Source organism: Heloderma suspectum, chromosome 14 (assembly GCF_057233095.1).
Source record: "Heloderma suspectum isolate Gila_16-S chromosome 14, 16-S_ref, whole genome shotgun sequence".
Taxonomy (NCBI): domain Eukaryota; kingdom Metazoa; phylum Chordata; class Lepidosauria; order Squamata; family Helodermatidae; genus Heloderma; species Heloderma suspectum.
Window position 1 is genome coordinate 10,120,910 of NC_139471.1, and position 19,699 is coordinate 10,140,608.

The 19,699-nt window shown below is 46.7% G+C and overlaps 1 protein-coding gene across 8 annotated transcripts in view; it reads right to left on the reverse strand.

Annotated features, from left to right (window-relative positions):
* Positions 1–16,743: 16,743 nt before the first annotated feature.
* The window catches only part of GAPVD1 (GTPase activating protein and VPS9 domains 1), a 61,775-nt gene continuing 58,819 nt past the window's right edge, over positions 16,744–19,699 (reverse strand). For all 8 annotated transcript variants that reach the window (XM_084821001.1, XM_084821000.1, XM_084820999.1 and 5 more), the window contains 2 exons: positions 18,005–18,202; positions 16,744–17,291 (listed from right to left, as the gene is read on the reverse strand). In XM_084821001.1, the coding sequence (XP_084677127.1) occupies positions 17,151–17,291; positions 18,005–18,202 (339 nt within the window). In that variant the 3' untranslated portion in view covers positions 16,744–17,150. The remainder of the gene's footprint in view (positions 17,292–18,004; positions 18,203–19,699) is intronic.

A 19,699-nucleotide genomic window follows, 5' to 3' on the forward strand; every position in this document is an offset into this window, starting at 1 on the left:
CAGCTGCCTCAGGTGGCAAATGCTCAGAAGTGGCAGCAAGGTGTTGGAGGAGAGAGTTGTGGTCCATGCATCCAACCTTGCCCCCCCTAAACTAGGTTGCTGCCTTCAGGTGTGGTGGAGGAGAAGGATTCGACTAACACTCCAGCTGGCATTTTTGTATGTGAAATTGAGGGTGGGAATCTCGGCAAATGCCCAGACATGCCGACCCTTGATGCTCACCCTGCATGGCTGTATGAAGCTGATAGGTGGGAGATTCAGGACAAATAAAAGGAAGGGCTTCTTCACACAGCACAGATTTAAACTATGGAATTCGCTACCACAGGATGTAGCGATGGCCGCCAATTTGGATGGCTAGAAAAGGGGATTGGACAAATTCCTGGAGGAGGAGAAGGCTATCCACGGGTACTAGTCCTGATGGCTCTGTGCTACCTCCAGTACCAGAGGCAATGAGCCTATGTGCGCCAGTTGCTGGGGAACATGGGCGGGAGGGTACTGTTGCGCTCATGCCCTGCTGGTGGGTTCCTGGTCGATCCTGGCTGGTTGGCCGCTGTGTGAACAGAATGCTGGGCTGGAAGGACCCTTGGTCTGATCCAGCAGAGCTCTTCTGATGTTCCCATCAGCTACTAACTGATTTTTTTAACAGGGTCCTTCTACATGCAAATCATAAGAAGAAATATCAGAAGCTGGTTTTAGTCCGTCTAGCTCACTATTGTCAAAACCAGCCTTCCCCAACCTGGTGCCCTTCAGATGTTTTAGACTTCAATTCCCATCAGCCTCAGACTGCATGTCCAGTGGTTAGGAATTATGGGAGTTTTAGTCCAAAACATCTAGAGGGTGCCAAGTTGAGGAAGGGTGGTCCAGATTGGCTGGCAGGGCTCTCCAGGAGGCTTATGGGGACTGAACCTGGGAGCTTTTACAGTCATTCCAGCAAGCTATACTGAGAGAGGTGGGATAGGGAAGCAGGACCATTCCAGCAGCCCTTCTGGAAGACTTACTTTTTTCCTCTTCCCTCCCCATCCCTTTTTCCTTGTATATCGTGTCTTTTTAGATTGTAAACCTGCGGGCAGGAGCCACCTTGTTTTACTGCTTAAATGTAAGACGTTCAGGGAGCCTTTTTGGCTGAGGAGTGGGAAAAAATACTTTAAATGAATAGGAACATAGGAAGCTGCCTTATACTGACTCAGATCCTTGGTCCATCCAGCCCAGTACTGTTGACACTGACTGGCAGCAGCTCTCCAGGGTTTCAGGCAGGGTTCCTTCCTCACCCTACCTGGAGAAGCCAGAGATAGAACATGTACTCAGCCACTGAACTATGGTTGTTCCCCCTAAATGAAGTAAGATTCCAGTCCTCATGGCTCTGAATTAAGGGCTGATTTAAACTAGAATATTGGAAGCTGCCTTATACCAGGTCAGACCCTTAGTCCATCCAGCCCAGTATTGTCGACACTGACTGGCAGGAGCAGCTCTCCAGGATTTCAGGCAGGGTTCCTTCCTTGCCCTACCTGGAGAAGCCGGGGATCGAACCTGGGACCATCTGCATGCAAAGCAGGCGCTCTGCCACTGAGCTATGGTCCCTTCCCTGAAGACATCAGAAGCTGACTTACACCAAGGCAGACCATTGGTCCCTCTAGCCTGGTATTGCCTGCTCTGACCGGCAGGAGCGCTCCTCATGTTTTCCCACCTCCTGCTATCTGAACTTTTAATGGGAGATGCTGGGAATCAAATCTGTGTCCCCCTGCATGCGAGGTGTGTATTGTACCACTGAGGTGTGGACCCTATTCCTTTCAAAGCTCTGAGGCAAAACACAGCAAGTGCCCCCACCCTGTTCCTCCATCCGTCCTTAGGAGGCTTTTTGCCTGAAAAGGAGCATAAAAAAATAAAGGTTACCTTACCCTACCCTGCTCCTGAATGCCCTTGCCTTCCAAACAAGAGCCGTATGATCCTGATTATTGGGGGAAGGGGAACAGAGGTCCAAACATACTTCTAGCCTCAACAGGCCTTTCAAATGTAATTTTTATTTTTTATTTTTTTAAAAAAGCTCTTTTTTTCAAAGCAGATTTCCTCCAGTCCCGAAATGAGATCGTGATTGTAAATTAAAGTGTAATTAGCCTTTATGCTTTTATATTCATTAACTCTTCTTTGCTAATGATGCAGAGGCTGGAGTGTGAAAGCCGGGCATTATGAAACCACATCCAGGAAATAAAATAGTGATTTAGATAATGGCCAGAATGTATTGCTACTTGCACGTAATTAAACAAATGCTCCATTTAAACTTGGAAACATGAATGAATGTTGATTAACCCCCAACCCAATGAATCTGCATGCGATTTGGTTAAGCAGTTTGCATGGCTGGCAGAGAAAAGGCAGCCGGAAGAGGAGACACATCCGTCAAGCTACACCTGTGCTGGTACAGGTGCACCCGAGGGTTTGGGCACAGGTGTGTGTGTGGGGGGGGCGGGGGGAAGGAAACGCTGCACATCGGAGGGCCAACAGAAAGGTAGGATGGTGGCTTTCAAAGACTGTGTTCCGCAACCCAGCTGTAGTCCAACACATCTGGAGGGCACCAGGTTGGTGGAGGGGAGTAGTATTCTAGATGGGGGATTAAAGCTGGGGCAATGCATTTCCCGTCTCCAGAACTGCGTGCCCCCCTCCTCTGCTCTATAGCTATACAGTACTCAGGGGGCTGGATTCAGGATCTGCCATTTTGGGGGATCGCTCCCCCCCACACACACTCACACACTACAGCTGACCTCATTTATTTATGTATTTATGTATTTATTTATTTATTTATTGCATTTATAGCCCTCCTTTTTTCCTCTTGCAAGGCGGCTTACGTTATCCTCCTCCTCTCCATTTTATCCTCACAACAACAACCCTGTGAGGGAGGTTGGGCTGAGAGCCTGTGACTGGCCCAAAGTCACCCAGTGAGCTTCTATGGCCGAGTGAGGACTAGAACCCGGACCTCCTGGCTCCCAGACCAACACTCTCACCGCTGCACCACACTGGAGACTCATTCAGCTGTCTCCTGACTCCCCATGTAGCATTTGGTGGAGAGGGGCTGCCCTGGAAAGGATGGGGCGTGGGAGTCCATTTCCATCAGAGTAAACCTGAATCCAACCCAGGTTTTGAGCTGGCTCCAGGCCAGCCCAAGACAGTTTGCTGCTGGAGGCAAAGAACAAGAGCCCCCCGCCCCCACTTCCAGGTACAAAAGCCCACTAGCCTGGCAGTTCAATCTTTCTTCAACTCTGGCAATGGGACAGCGTCCTCCTCCACACCTGAAGGGAGCAGGCTAACTTAGGGGGTGCAGCGTGGGCCACACAGTTCTTCTCTCCAACACCTTGCTGCCACCTCCCAGCATTTGCCGCCTGAGGCAACTGCCTCACTTTGTCTAATGGTAGGACTGGCCCTGAGCTGGCTTTGCTATACACAGTAGCCTTCTCTAGAGTTATAGGGAGACAACAGGGAAATACGTTTATAGAAAAGCGGAATCTGTTTACGTACTCCCTTTTGGGATAATATAGTTGAGGATAATATTAATCCATATGTATCGCTGGGTATGATGTAATGTTGTTTAAATATTAGATTCATACTGTTTATGTTTGATATATTTGTATAATATTACTAGTATAGGCATGTTCTTACAGTGTGGATATTTTTCTACTTATATTTTGATTGTTTGATAGCTTGACTGGAGTTGTAGAATTATTTTGATATATTTGTTGTTTATTCAGTCAGTCGCTTCCGACTCTTCGTGACTTCATGGACCGGCCCACTCCAGAGCTTCCTGTTGGCCATCGCCACCCCCAGCTCCCCCAAGGTCGAGCCCGTCACCTCCAGAATATCATCCATCCACCTTGCCCTTGGTCGGCCCCTCTTCCTTTGGCCTTCCACTTTCCCTAGCATCAGCATCTTCTCCAGGGTCGCCTGTCTTCTCATTATGTGGCCAAAGTACTTCAGTTTTGCCTTTAATATCATTCCCTCAAGTGAGCAGTCTGGCTTTATTTCCTGGAGTATGGACTGGTTTGATCTTGTAATTCTTTGTAATTTAGTATTAAAAGGGGGGGAAGGAAAGAAAGAAAAAAGTAATCTTTGCCAATCTATGGAAAATCACCCAGGTTGCTACCCGTAGATCCTGGTCTGTCTTATGTCCAGCCCTGAATTAGGGAGTTTGGCTGTGAAATTCACATTCCTTGCGCCACTCTCTTTCTCTCTCTCTGGACTTTTCTACATGAGGCATTTATCATGCACTCATCATTCCCTAATGTTCATGGTTCTTTAGATGACGATGTGGCCCTCCATTTTCGCTTGGCAAACCAGCACTTTCACCAGCTTTTTTCGGAGCGGGGAAAGTGTGGCATATACTTGTGAAAGCAAAAGAAAGCACAATTTCCTCTGGTATATTTGCATTATTTCACTAGACCACAGTGCCACCTAGAGGTTATGTAGCAGAAAAGCGGGGAAAGGAAACGCTTCTCTTATAGTGCTCGGATTTCAATTCTGCCACAAAACTGAAAATAGATACAGCTGATTAGCAGCTTTGGGTAGAACAGCTCTCTCTCTCTCTCTTTCTCTCAGACTCTCTCTTCTTTACTAGAGGTATTTAAGCAGAGACACTGTATTTGCAAGAGTCCTGCTGGATGACTTCCCTTGCACCTCTAAAGTTCTGCAATTCTTTCTCTCTCTTCCTGGCCATGTTCGGACATCACACCAAAACATAATGCAATATGATGAGAAGAAACCCCCGCAAACCTCAGTCTTGCATGCCTCCCCCCTCCCTCCCCTTCTCTAGTGCAGCCATGAGCAAATCAAGAGCATTTGTTTCCAATTTCAATTAACTGCAGTTGAGCGTATCATCCAATCCTGAAACCTGGGGTGGAGGGTGGGGGTGAAACTCTTTCAGCCCAAGGGCCCAATTCCATTTCTGAGAAGTTCTTAGGGGCTGCATTCCAGGGGTGGGTGGGACCATAGACAAGTGGCGTAGGGCCCATATACAAAAAACGCCAGCATAATTTAGCTTAAACTTCTTCCTGCCAGTAGCTGAGCCATAAGAGAGGCATTTTAACCTTTGAGAGGGGGGAAGAATATGCACAAAAGTGGGAAATCCGCCAAATGATTGGTGGTTGGGGGAAGGGGGGTGGGACCAAGGGAACAGGGCATGGCCAAATAGAATTTCAGCCATGGTTCAGCTGATCAGTGGTCAGGGAAGGGGTGTGGTCCTCTGACCCTTGGATTTGGCCCCCGGGCCAGGGCTTCTACACCCTTGCCTGAAACTGAGGTTAATCTTAACTATGGGTTTGTCACGTTTCCTTTGTCCTCTCCCTTTGCAATCAACACACTCCAGGAAACAAGGCTTCAAGCTAGCTACGCTACTTTATTAGTCAATGGCAAGCTTCCTTACAAATGCAGATTCCAGGAAACTCTCAGACTGCCTAGAACCAGCTAATCCACACATCTACGAATATCAATAGAGGATGCAAAATGGAAGTTGGAGAAGTTCCCTGAGTGGCCAACCTGGCAGAGCGTCTGAGTCCTGCCCCTAACCTTTCCCGCTTTGCTCTGCAACGGACCCTAGCATCCCTCAAGTCACACCCCTTGCCCTCCTTCTCCTCCCCCTCCGAAGCTTGAGTTCTCATGGTGGAGGAATGGGGAAGCCGTTCAGGCTGGACCATCTGTGTATCAGGGTCTTGGGAAGAAAGCCTTGCTCTATCTGGGCTCACTAAGGAGGGTGCCTCCCTGTGTTCTGGCTGTTCCCCTTCTGAATCCGAATCTGAGCTGCCAGACATCTCTACATGCTCGGATTCATTCCTGACAGGTTTGTTGAAACAAACCAGCCACATAACCTTAGTTAACACTAACCACAGTTTGCCAGGTTCAGATGACATAGAAAGCTGCAATTAACCTAAAACGGACGTGAAAGCTTCCAAACTTCTTGTGACGGTGCTGGGAGAAGGGGGGGGGGGCAAGCACACTCTTGTCACACTAAACTATGGCTTAGTCAACATCTCTCTCTCTCTCAGCCTAATCTACCTCCAATGTTGAGGATAAGATGGGGAAAAATCTCATGTATGTGGCCCTCATCTCCTTGAAGGTGGGATACAAATGTGATGATATATTAATAAATATGTTTAATTCTTCATTAGTTAAGAAATGTGATTAACAAACATATACGAAATATACAGAAGAGAATCGTCGTAATTGTGACACAGTGACAACAAAAACAATATTATTTGTCATAAACCACAGGAAAGATGCTCAGTTAAAGAAAAGTTTCAGTTCATAATACAAAAACTCTTACATCTGTCAGCATCTCAACCACATCTGTTTTTCGTAACTAACCCTTGACTATTTTTTGAATAGAATTTTTTTAAAAAAAAATCTCTTCAGGAGAAATGAAGCACTCCGCAGAAAGTCCAAGGCCTTCAGCCTCAGGCGCTGGGACTGTTGAAAAGTTAGCCACACTAAACAGTTGCACAGCGTGGTTCAGGGCGATCACTTTCAGCATTCTGCTGCCTCAAAGCAGATTTTTTCCCCCCCTCTCTCCCTAGTCTTGGCCGTGGGCAGTGTTCCCAGCAGCCTGTTGAACTCCAGGGTTCTGGCATCTGTCATGGGGTCAAGCTGTCTTGTCCCGTGTCTAGTCATTGTCCCAGCAAGGTCTCCGCCAAGGTAGCTCCCTGATCTGTGGGGGACGAGCCTTTAATGGCAGGCCTCATTATTAGGCCGGTGGGGAGCGTTCGGCAGGGTGGCGGTGAATGATGGCCAACTTCTGCGCCGACTCTCCCTCCCGCCAGCTCCAGAGATGCCGCTGTCAATCAGAGCACCTGCCCACAGCCCCACTGCAGGGGCGACACAGCCTTTGCGGAGGAAGGAGGAAAACAGAGCAGCCCGTTTTTCTGAGGCCGGAACTCTGTTCAGCCACCGAGGCCGTTTCACACGTGATGTGTTCTCCGTATGCACTCTAAACATGAATTGGCTACTAGTCCTGATGGCGATGTGCTACCTCCAGAACCAGAGACAGTGAGCCTATGTGCACCAGTTGCTGGGGAACATGGGCGGGAGGGTGCTGTTGCAGTCATGCCCTGCTTATGGGTTTCCCATTGACAGCTGGTCGGCCACTGTGTGAACAGAATGCCGGACTAGATGGACCCTTGGTTTGATCCAGCAGGGCTCTTCTCATGTTCTTATGAATTTAGGTTTATGCTCGCCTAATAATGTAATAGTGTGAATGAGATGAACACGTGTCTGGAAATACATGAATCAGAGAACCAGTTCCCTGCGGAGTGTGCACTAGGGGTGGCTGGGTGTCCTACTTCATGCTAGACAGTCCCCTGTTTTGGAGACCTCCCAAGGACGGTCCTCTGTTTGAAAGGTTGCCTTGTTCAATTCCAGTTTAAAAATAAAGAACTGTAAGAACAGAACAGGGGCCTTGAAGCTGTTCTTCTACAGTTACCCTCTGGAGAACAGACTGAGCCGGTACACAGGTCACCTGGCCAACCTTCTCCGCTGTGGTGAGATGTACCATCTTTCTGTTTAAATTACAGTTTGTTTATTTATCGATTGCATTTCTATACTGTCCAATAGCCGAAGCTCTCTGGGAGGTTCACAAAAATTGGAACCACAAAGTGCAGCATAAAAAAATATAAAATATGAAAGCTTAAAACCACGATATAATAGTACAACCAGAATAAAGCCTAGCAGCAATGCAGAGATTTGAAATACAGGTTTAAAACACCAACACTAAAAGACGAGGACGCTAAAATGCTAAAATACTTGTAGAATGTAAAGGTCTTTACCGGGCACCGGAAGGAGTCCAATGTTCTTACTTTTAGAAATGTGCACCTGTACATTTACATCTGGAAATGGGATGCAAATTGGTGTCTTCTTTTGCCCTCCTTTTTGGTGATACAATGCGTAACTGGCCACCCCATAGTGAACCCAGGTTTGTGTGGGATTTGTGGAACGGTCTTTACCTCAGGGCGATTGTGGGGCTGGCTGTTGTCTCACCTGCCGCCCTGGGAACCATTGACATTCCCACACACCCATCAGCAGGACTTCCCTACATCCCAGTCCCAGCTGTCTGTGCTTTTCTGTTCTGTTCTGTGTTGTTGTTGTTTTGTTGTTGTTGTTGTTTTACATTTTCTGGCTGAATATACAGTACTGTGCAAAAGTCTTAGGCCACCACCAGCTTTGTTGTTTTAGCAAAGTTTTAATGACCATCCATAATTATTTTTCAGTCTCTGTATTAAGATACAAACAGAAAATACAGGAAATATGTACAGGCAAAAGTCAGTATTTAGTGTGACCTCCCTTGGCTCTAAGCACATCTTGAACTCTTTTGGGGAGACTGTCCTGAAGTTTTCTGAAGTAATCTTCTGGTATATTATGCCAGGCTTCTTTCAGCACTTCCCATAGTTCTTCTTTAGATGTAGGTTGTCTTTTATTTCTTTCTCTGCCCAGGTGATCCCATACTGCCTCTATAATATTCAGGACTGGACTCTGTGGAGGCCAGTCCATGACTGTCAGTGTTTTATCAGCTGTTTTCCTCGCTAAATATGATTTCACTGCGTTATCATGCTGAAAAATGAAACCATTCCCAATCAGGGCTTTCCAGAAGGAATGGCATGATGAATTAAAACCTGGCTGTACTTTTCAGCATTCATGATCCCATCAATACGGACAAGATCGCCAACACCACTGGCAGAAATGCAGCCCCAAACCAGGACAGACCCTCCACCATGTTTCACTGAAGGCCGCAAGCACTCATTTGTCCATCTCTCTCCAACTCTTCTTCTCACATATTGTCGACGATTGGACCCCAAAATTTCAAACTTGGATTCATCATTCCATAATACTCTTTTCCACTGATCCGCATTCCAGTCTTTGTGAGCTTTAGCATATCTTAGCCTTTTCACCCTGTTCCCCTTCCGCAAAAGTGGTTTCTTGGCTGCTACCCTTCCACGAAGATCATTCCTGGCCAGGCGCCTGCTGTTACTCTAGTCAGGGGAGGTCACGCTAAATACTTGCCACTTTAGCCTATGGAAGCTTTTTTTTCTGATTTTTTTTCTATTGTTGAGTACTGCATACAAATTTCCTGTATTTTCTGGTTGTATTCTAATGAAGAGACTGAGAAATAATTATATATGGTCATTATACCATTGCTAAAACAACAAATCTGATGGTGGCCTAAGACTTTTGCACAGTACTATATAACAGCACTGTCTCTGAAGGGCCTAAGTACATGACTGATCGTGCCGGACTTTTAACTTATCAAAAATAGTTTGCTCCACTCATGCAACTCATGCTGTGGCACTCACACCTTAAAATATTAATATTATTAAGCCACCCAGGCCTACCAAGGCCCAATGCACGAAGCAGCTACAGGGTGGCAACTGTCAGTTGACAAATGGCTGAGTCCGTCAGTGTAGAGGGTTGCCACCCCTTCTTCAGGCAGGGTCTTCAGTAGTGCTGTGATGGACAGGAATTCCACAAGTGAAGCTTTCTCACACTAACACCTCCATGCAGGCAATGGCTGCACCAGCTGAATTTCAGCCCTGGCTTGTTGCTTTTAATGGCAGACCTGAAGGCAGAGGAAAACCCTTGTATATGCTCTGTTCCTGGTTTGGAGGGATTGGCTGGGATGGATTTAGGGGAATTTTTGCTGAGGGGAACGCTACTGAAAGCTCATTAGCAGGGAACACTCTCTTATTAGGTATGGTAACCAACGATATTTAATTTAAGTGTATTTAAGCAATCACATCCTATTATTTGACAAGTAATACTCTATTCCCTTGTGTATATAATGCCCTTAATAAAACCTCTGTTTTGTTTATCTCATCTGTAGTGGTAGGCTATGCCTTGTCTTACTAGGCCACTGAGGTATATCAGATACGGAGGGTTTATTTTGGTGGCAACAGTCCGACGTGGTTTTTCCACATTTGGGGTCACAGGTGGAATAACCCACAGATGTTCCTCCACAGCGGGATAACCTCAGGGGCTTCCTTGACATGGATTCTCAACCCTGACATCGTTTGACTGATCAGACTAGTAAAATGCTGGAAGTTTGGCAGCCCTTGGAAAGTTAACACTAAGAACTGTTAAGGAAATAGATCCCAGAGAATGTACTATATGGGTGAGTTCCCCAGTGCATGTTTTCCTTCCCCCAAACGCCAGGAGTGTGCTTTGTGGTTCCTCTCTGGGCCTGTTGGCTCGAGACCCTCCCCCCCCCCCGCCTCCCAATTCATGCTTCCAGGTATATGATTTAATGAAAGGCGCAATAAGAAGTGAGACAATTAGAATTTCTGCCTCATTATCATGGTAATCTTATCAGTGGGATAATGAGGTATTAATGGAGATTTAATGTGCCTCTCATAACAGAATCCCTTGGAGAAAACACATAAGGAAATTGCTGTAAATCCACTTAATGATCGAAAGGTCCCCAAACGCCATCTTCCAGGGGATGAAAAATGCCGGCAGCGAACGAATGAGATTCAAGGTCAATCACACGGCAGGGACCGACAGGAGAAACGGAGCCTGTGACGGGGACAGCCAGTGTGGTGCAGGCCTGGCATTTTGCAAAATGCCTTTCCTGGTGCAGGAAGATGAGCCGGGGGCGGGTTTGATCCTTGCAGCTGCCCGCTCTGGGATAATACCGCAAATCATACAAACACACACACCACTGTAGGAGTTTTGGGCACCGAAAATATGCACGATGAGAACTCTTCCACAGATCGCTGGCGAACGTGAAATCGTACATAAGAATTGCCCCACTGGATCAGACAAAAGGGATTTTCTAGGCTAGAATCATGCGTCCCACAATGGTCAACCAGATGCTTCCAGGAAGCCCATAAGGGAGAGGAGGCCTTCTCCCTAGCAACTGGTAGCCGTCGTGACTAACAGCCAGGGGATTCTCTGGGGACTACTGCTTAGCTGTCCTGCCAGCCGTGCCTTCCACATTCTTCTGCTGTCTCTGAAAGCACTCTTGCCCACAGTCACTTGCAAGCTGCTTGTAGCACAGTTTGATCGTATTAGGGCACAATCCTATGCATGTATAGACAGAGAAAAGGCCTACAGCTCCCAGCGTGCCCCAGCCAGCAATGCAGGCTGGGGCATGCTGGGCGTTGTAGGCCTTTTCTCTGTCTAAACATGAATAGGATTGTGCCCTTAATCCTTTTTATAACCTTATTTCAGTCATGAACTCTAGCTAAATGGGTTAAAACAGAGTGTTTGTTCATTAATCGTGACTTTAAATTACCCAGGTTCTGAGCTGAGCTTGCTGTATCACAGCAAACAGCATAGCTCAGCTATCCTGCACACATTGAGGCTCATTTGCAAGTTACATAAGAACAGAGGAAGAGCCCTGCTGGATCAGACCAAGGGTCCGCCTAGTCTAGCATTCTGATCACACAGCGGCCCACCAGCTGTCGATTGGGAACTGACAAGCAGGACACGAGCGCAACAGCACCCTCCCACCCATGTTCCCCAGCAACTGGTGTCCATAGGCAAACTGCCTCTGGTACTGGAGGTAGCACATAGCCATCAGGACTAGTAGGCATTGATAGCGTGCTCCTTCAGGAATTTGTCCAACCCCCTTTTAAAGCCATCCAAGTGGGTGGCCAAGGTTAACCAAGGCAGCGGCACCAAATAACCAAATCAGGTCAAATCCCCTAGGTAGCTCAGCTCTAAGGTCTCGCAAGCAGGCCTTATGAGACTTTAGAGATGAGCTATCTACCTGCTCAAGTTTAGCCAACAGCCTTATACACCAGGATTGCAGGACCTCTGACCCAGGGACAAAATCCAGCCCTTTGAGGTTCCCCGGAATGCTCCTCTCCCTTCCTCTGCCCCCCCCCCAACTACCAACCATTTGGTATCACAGCTTTTGCAGAGGGGTTTCCCCATCCTAAAAGCTTTAAATGCCTCTCCTAAAGCTTAATTACTGTCAGTAAGCGCATTAAGCTAAAGTATACTGGGATGTTTCGTATTTTTGGCCCCACCCCCTTTTCCTTTCGCCCTGCCCACCACTGGAACGTGGCCCCCAAGAGCTTCTTCAAATCAAATGTGAATCTCGGAGTGCAAGATGTCCTGCATCTAAATGAATGCAAATATTAAGAGATCTCCCTCAGTTTTCTTGTCTTCACATTCTTCCTAGTGTAACATGGGAGCTCAAGTGACATTCTAGTTTGCATCGTTGTTGTTTTTTTTTAAACCCACTCTCTTGTTTACATTCTAAAGATGGTGCCAGGGTGTCCCTGCCCTCTGGCTCATACACACTCAGTGCCAGCGGAGGCCTGGGTGACACTCAGCTGGGCGGCACGTCGAAATTTAGCAAGCGGAGTTTTTTGTCGCACAAAGGCGAAATGGTGGCGTACGTGTCAGTTCATTTGTTTCTGTTTGTCTGCTTCCTGTTAGATGCACAGGGACAAGGCCAGTTTTGGTGTGTGTGGTTGCCTTAAGAGGGTAGTCCTCATGGGCTGCCGTTATGCTGACGTGCTCTACAGCTCATCTCCCCACCGCAGCTAATATCCTTTGTTTAATCTTCTGTTTCAACAACAGTTCCCCATTACACATTATCCCCTGCTGCTGCCAAGCATCAGAAAGAACACATGCAATAATGGTGGAATTACAAAGAGCTCCGTCCTGCCAGGAGGGCTGCCCTTCGCCAAGCGCTGTCCTAGACAGCAACCCAAGGTCATAGAGGTCAGGCCACCATTCTAAACTGGGAGGCCTGTGGCTGACCAAGGGTGCAGTAAGGACCTTTGACCCCGAGATGTCACTCCAGGAATGCAGACCTAACGTTCAGCCAGGTTGTGGCCACATAGGGCTGTGACTTTGTGGCAGGCTGAAATTCAACAGGTGAGCATCACCACACCTCTCTGCCCAGAAAAAGACGCACTTTTCAAACGTCTGCATCTCTTGGGCTGCAATCCTAAACACAGTGACTTGGGACTATGTGCCGCTGAACTTGGCAGGACTTACTTCTGGGTAGACATGCATTGGAGCATGCAGTTAACGGATGAGGTGCCTGCCTGCCTGCCTGCCTGCCCGCCCGGCCTGCCTGCCTGCCTATTTATTGCTTTTATATCCCACCTTTTTTCCTCTTGCAAGGAACCCAAGGCGGCTTACATTATCCTCCTCCTCTCCATTTTATCCTCACAACAACAACCCTGTGAGGTAGGTTGGGCTGAGAGTCTGTGACTTTTTGTTTGTTTGTTTGTGAAGGGGGTAGGGGAGAGAATGGGGAGCAGATGAAGTTTTGTGGGGGGGTGCAAAGTCAGGTACACTTCATTCTTTCAGAGAAGGGGTAGGCTACCTGGTGTCCTGCAGGAGTTTGGGACTACAACTCCCATAAGCCCTTGCCGGCATGACCAATGGCCAGGCCTTATGGGACTTGTAGTCCAAAGCATCTGGGAAGCACCAGGTTTCCTACTGCTCTTTAGTCCGATGTTTAAAATTCTTTAATGTACCAGTGAGATCTGCAACAAAATGTTGCAGCATGGAGTGCTCCTGTCCAGCATTTCAGCTGCAGGGAACTTCCTTTGCCCCTCCCTGCCTGAAAGAGCCCTTTAAGAAAATAACGAAGAACTGATGCTTGAGTTTGCTTTTTTCCTTTCCCACACCTGCCCCGCTGCCTTTTCCTTTTGTGTCGTGACTTTTAGACTGCACACCTGAGGACAGGGACTGTCTTATTATGAATCTTTTGTCGGCAGCACTGGCAGCTTTTTGCTGTGGGTGGGATAAAAACGCTTTAAATCTCTGCCGTGCCCTTTTTGAAGGTTGTGCACCTTCCACTACATGACCTGCACTTACTTGGAACCCAAAGGTTGGAAAAGAAAAACCCTTCACTGGGGCGCACGTACAGGAGATCGGATTCTGGCACTAGAGTCCACTACACACCCTGCTTTGGAATTTTACTGAAGCATGGCACCACGAAAGGGACAGAGCACCATGCCAGCTCATGCCATGAAAAGCGAGGCGGCGTTAAAGAGTCCCGCTTTGTATTGCGCTACTGTTAAATACCGACAATTAAAAACGTGTCCCCTCTTGAACGTTGTCTTTATAGTCTCTAGGCTATTTACCCTATTATCTATTGTAGACCTTGTTTGCATTAAAAACTCATCAAAATTCCACATCAACAATTTTAAAATTCTGTAGGTTTTGCATATTGAGTAGATAATTGTGTCTGAATGCATTGCAAAGGGCATGGTGCTATGCAAGACTACAGGGCCGTCCCTGCTCAGCGCCTCCAGCTTTAAATTTGAACACCGGGAAATAAGGCAGAGGGGTGTGTGAGAGACAGACAGAAACAGACATTGTCAGCCATGTTGCCTCTGCTTCCTGTGGCTCTGTCGCTCAATTTGGCCATCATACCAGGGTCTGAATGAAACCTCTCTAGAGCTGTTCTTGTGTTGTGCCCCTTCCACATTTCCTGCTTCAAGCAGTATTTCTCGAAAGAAGCTGTGTGTGCCCGTCTACCCTCCCCACCAAAGGCAGAAGGGTGCATAGGAAAATAAGTCACTGCCTTATACGGGGTCAGACCACGGGGCCATCTAGCCCGGTATTGTCAACACTGACCAGCAGCGGCTCCCCAGGGCTTCAGGGAGATTTTCCTGCCCTACCTGGAGATCGAACCCAGGACTTTCTGCTTGCAAAGCAGACGCTCTACCAGTAAGCTACAGCCCTCTCCTTATAACCCAATTTCCAGTATTGCCATTTGAACATTCCTCCTTGATACAAAGGTTCGAGCTTGTCTGACTTAACAGACGCCTGAGCATATAAACATCCTTAAATTTTTCTTTTTAAGTTTTATACTTGCATCTGCCTCCCAGGCCACCTCCTTTCCTTACATCTAGTTTATTCTTCTCTTCTTCTTCCCGTTATAGTAATCATGGATTTCCGCATTGTGCAGGTAAGTTGCTTTAAAAAAAAACGGTTATTGATAATTTCTCTTCAAACTCACCTTCCCCATGCAGCCTTTGGAACAGCCCCTCCGTTTTAGTTATAACAGGGTGTTGGGATGAAGGATGTGTGACTGGAATCCTCTTTCCCTGTTAACCCCTGCTTCTGTTTCAAAGTCCCATGTACACAAACGATGCTACCTAAGCAAACAGAAACAAGTGGGAGGGTTCCAACCCCTCTTCCAGGAGACTGTTCAACCACCACTTGTCCCCCCCCGCCCCAAGCCAGTCAGCATTCTGTGGCAACTGAACATGCACAGTTCTCACTGAGCTGTTATGGGGCTTCCCCCTCCACTTCGTTTTTTTCCTAAAGATTTTTGCACTTTTACAAATCTTGGGATACCTCCATCTTGTACATGGATGGTGCCGTTTTGGCTACATAAAGATCCACACCCAGACAGTGAGTACACTCTTAGGATAATAATATTTGCATCAAGCATCTATGGTGACGAAGTTCAGTGTAGTCTGAAAGCTCACGTCTATTCTTTTCAATATTTGTTAACTCAGTGAATGGCATTACCTTTCACCTTCACACAAACGTTGGGAGCTGCAAGGGTGTTTTAATGTTGCTTGCAAGTAAAACCATGTAAATTACTAGCCTATTTAAAAATCTAGTAAATCACCAGCTATTTGTGAAAAATGGGTGGCCTGAAAAGAAAAAGAAACTCCGCTCTCTTCTGTTTTACAAAAGCTTTCCTCAGCTGGCCACTTGAAGATAATGCTGACTTGCCAAGGACAACCAGAGGAGTAGCTCTTTGCAACCATGAATTGGGCAACTATTTCACACAAAGAATTGTGTCGTAAACAGGGAATCAACTGAGCTTAACCCTTAACACTTTAAGGGCACAATCCTACGCATGTTTAGACAGGAAAAAGCCTACAACTCCCAGCATTCCCTAGTTAGCCATATAGGACGTTTTCCTGTGCAAACCTGCATAGGATTATGGCTTTGAAATCTGGCCCACGGTGATTAGGTGTCAGCAGGGAGGCAGTAAAAGGATACCCATGTTTTGAATATTATTAAACCGCTGCTTTTGCACTCTTACACTGAAAACACAGAAGACTGCATGAGATACGAACAGTAAGTTCTACAAAGGGTAGAGCCAATGACGACACAAAGAACGTATAACAAAGACTTCACCCAAACCCCAGCGTATGTTTTTAATATGAATAATCAAAATATATATTACAGTTTCTGGTTTCATAGGGAAAATTTTGTTTGGGGTTTGTACAGTATGCACAGTATTTCAGAAGGAAAAAAACTCCAAACATAATAAGGTATTGATGCTTTTTCTTATATTAGAACTTCTCTTCAAACAATTCCTCTCTCTATAAACCCCAAACCTCATATCTTTTGTGCAACAGATGAAGACTTCAATGCTGTGTCCCAAAATTAAAAACAAATATGCTCATGAGAAAGCCCTGTGAGTAACTTCCAGTTTTAGTAACATTTGGTAAGCATTTACAGTTTAATAAATACTTCAGGCATCGGCCCTTTCCCCCAAAAATGTAGCTTAAATTCCACTGAGGGTTGTAGCATTTCCCCCCTAAAAGGGCTCACATACTCACCGCCAGACAGGCAGGCTAACAAGGCCAACAATGGCAGAGGTTTGTTGGAAGTATCATTACTATTATATTTACATTGTAATTTCATGATTCCAGTTTGCCGTTCAGTCCCCAGTTGCTGCAAACTGTCCCATGTGGCTGGTGTCTTCCCTTGCACCCCCAAAAAGGTATCATGTAAATAAGGATCATTAGAAAGTGCTTCCTCTCATTTCCACCACCACCCCCCAAGTTTTAAAAAAATGTATTTGTTTAAAAAATTAATGTGAACTGAAGTGTTAGAAAAAGGTGTCGACATGGATGTTGTGGCAGCAGAGAAAGGCCTGGAGTTTCCAGGATACTTTTAGCATATGGTCCCTTTTTATTGATTTGACACAGTGCTAGTTTTTTTATGGGAAAGAGGATTTTTTTTAAAAAGACACACACAACCAAACAATACCCCAAACCACCCTACTGGAATTAGTTTGATTAGTAAAGGTTTTGTTTTAAAATGCCTGGATTCTGTACAATATTTACACACAGAAGTCTGTTTGTGTTTGTTTGTTTCTCTGTAACCTCGGAGGGGCAGGGAACCGGCAGCATACATTCTTAGAGGTCCTTCTCTCTGAGCAGTTTGTTCAGCAGAGACACTGACTAAGGTCACTTCCGTTCATCGATGGTCTTAATGAACTCCACGGCCGCCGTGAACTGCATCCACCAGTAGGATTCTTCTCCAGTTAAACAGTTGGCATAGAAACTGCTGATGTATTGCACAGTGGACAACAAGCAGGGGGGGTTGGCCTGGAGACAAAAGTAGGGGCATGGTATAGTGACTTAAGAGTGCAAAAATACCCCTTAGAAAGAGGCAGATCTACCTGAACCCTACCATCTGAAGTCTTCGTTGCAATAGGGAAGGCAACTGGCCATCATTTCATTAATCTCTGTACTGTACCGGAGACCACCAGAAAGAAGAGACCATCTCACTGGAGATTTTCTTCTAGGGAGCCACTGTTAACCCCCCACCTCACCCATGACCATGGTTCTTGGGTGAGGAAAGCAATCTCCGTAGTCACAACATGCCCATCACAGTTCCAAGCCTGCCCCCAGCTGGTGGGAGGGCAAATGCCACCTTCCATCACAGGTTTGAGGCATGGTTTATACATGCAGCTGCATAAGGTTGTAGAACAGACTGTACCACTTCAGACAACAGATGGGGTTATCTTTTCAGAATACTACCCTAAATAAAATAAGCTCCCTGCATGATCAGGGAGAACTCTTCAAGCCCAGCTTGCTCCTTACTGGGCCAGGCCTGAGGGGGGTGGTGCTGTTTTGATTTTAAATAATCTTTTACTTCTAGGGAGATTTCCATGTAGGGAAGCATTCAAAGAGGGGATCCCCACATGAAGTCCAGCCCATTCTACCACTTCAGGCTACGTAGACTAGGCCTATTTATGAAAGGAAGAGGTGCTGGGGCCCATGCCTAGAGTTACCTCTGTGCAGAAGCGCCGCCTTACCTTTATGAGCACGAACACGAGGACAGGGACGAAGTCGTCTGCCCCGGGGACAGAGTCCTCATTCGCCAGGCTGAGCAGGTTCATGATGGTGGAGCACATCCGCAAGACGCACTGCAGCTTGTCCCGGGGGGTCTTGTAGGCGCTGATGGTGCGGATTTCGGACTGTGCCGATGGCCACGGTGCTTCGCGGAGATAGACCTGCAAGGAGAGGAGGAGCCTTGTTTCTAGCCAAACCAGGCCCAAATTAGCATGGCAACTAGAAAAGGGGTGGGAGCCTCTGTATGTGTTAGATGTGCAAGTCCATTCACAACACCTACGGCTTGAGATACTGGACTAGACAGCTTGTGTACCGTTTAGTGGCTAAGAGACTCAGCTACGAATCAGCATGTCAAAAGGGCTGGATACAGAATTAGCTATGCTTAGAGGAGACCCAAAGAACCTAATTTAGTTTGAATTTCACCTCTGTCATGAGCTCACTAAAGGCTCAATCCTACGCATGTTTACACAGAAAAAAGTCCTACAACTCCCAGCATTCCCCAGAGTTCTAGGACTTTTTTCTGTCTAAACATGCATAGGACTGCGGCTTAAGTGGCTTTAGGCTAGCCACCCCCCTACCCCTCTTTCTCTGCTCAGTCCTATCAGCTGCAATACTGGGGGGGGACGGGGGGTGCCAACACTGACGTACTTTACGGAGTTGAAAGGATTACAACTTGATAATGCATGCGAAGCTCTTGGAATACCTGAAATCACTGTACAAATGTTAAGTATTATTATTATGGCATACAAAATAAAAATGGGAGACTAGCACAATGACAGGGAAGCTTCTAGAACCTCCAAAACAGAATGGACCATGTGGGGTATCTGGGATTATTTTTATTTATTTATTCAAAATATTTCTTGGCCGCCTTTCAGGGCAGAAGCCCTCCCAAGGCGACTTACAACAGTTAAATACATGAAAACTATTAAAATATTAAAAGTGATAAAAATATAAAAACAACAAAAACAATAAAAGCCAACAATAAAACCAACAACAATGTTAAAAGCAGCAACGGCAACAACAGCAGTTGTATCAACAGAAGGCCAAAGTAAAATGTTTTCAAGTCCTTCTTGAAAGTCTGCAATGACGGCGCATGGCCAACCTCCGAAGGCAGCTTCAGCAGCGGCGTACTTATGAGTCAACCAAACTTAATATAAAAGCCAGAACAAAACTGGGTGCAAGTACAGCTGTTTGCCACCATTAGAGATCTGGTGTTAACAGCGATGTTCAAAAACGTGGCAACCATTAATGTTACCTTGGCATTAGAGCCACCCAAGCAAAGAGCAAGTAGAAGCCCATCAGAGCGTCCAGGAAAATACCACTAAGAGAGGATGCAGCAACTGGCCGGCCAAGCTCCCCGAGGAGGAACAAGATGCCCTCCCAAGGAGGACAACAAGTGGGGGAAGCTAGGGGCCCGGGAGGAATTATACTGCTTCCTGGTCTCAAGGCTGAGAAGGCAGCTAAGGACGTAGAATGCCAGCCAAAAGCTCTGTAGACTGGGGAAGGGTGGCACAGCCACTGCTACCTCTCATGGAAGCCAATTCCCTTCAGGGCTTATGGTCAATGAAGCTGGAGAGCACTCAGTAACGCAGGCCTGTGCCAACTCAGATTGTCAGTGGGGGCTCACGTGGCTGGATGTTCAACCGTACAGATGATTG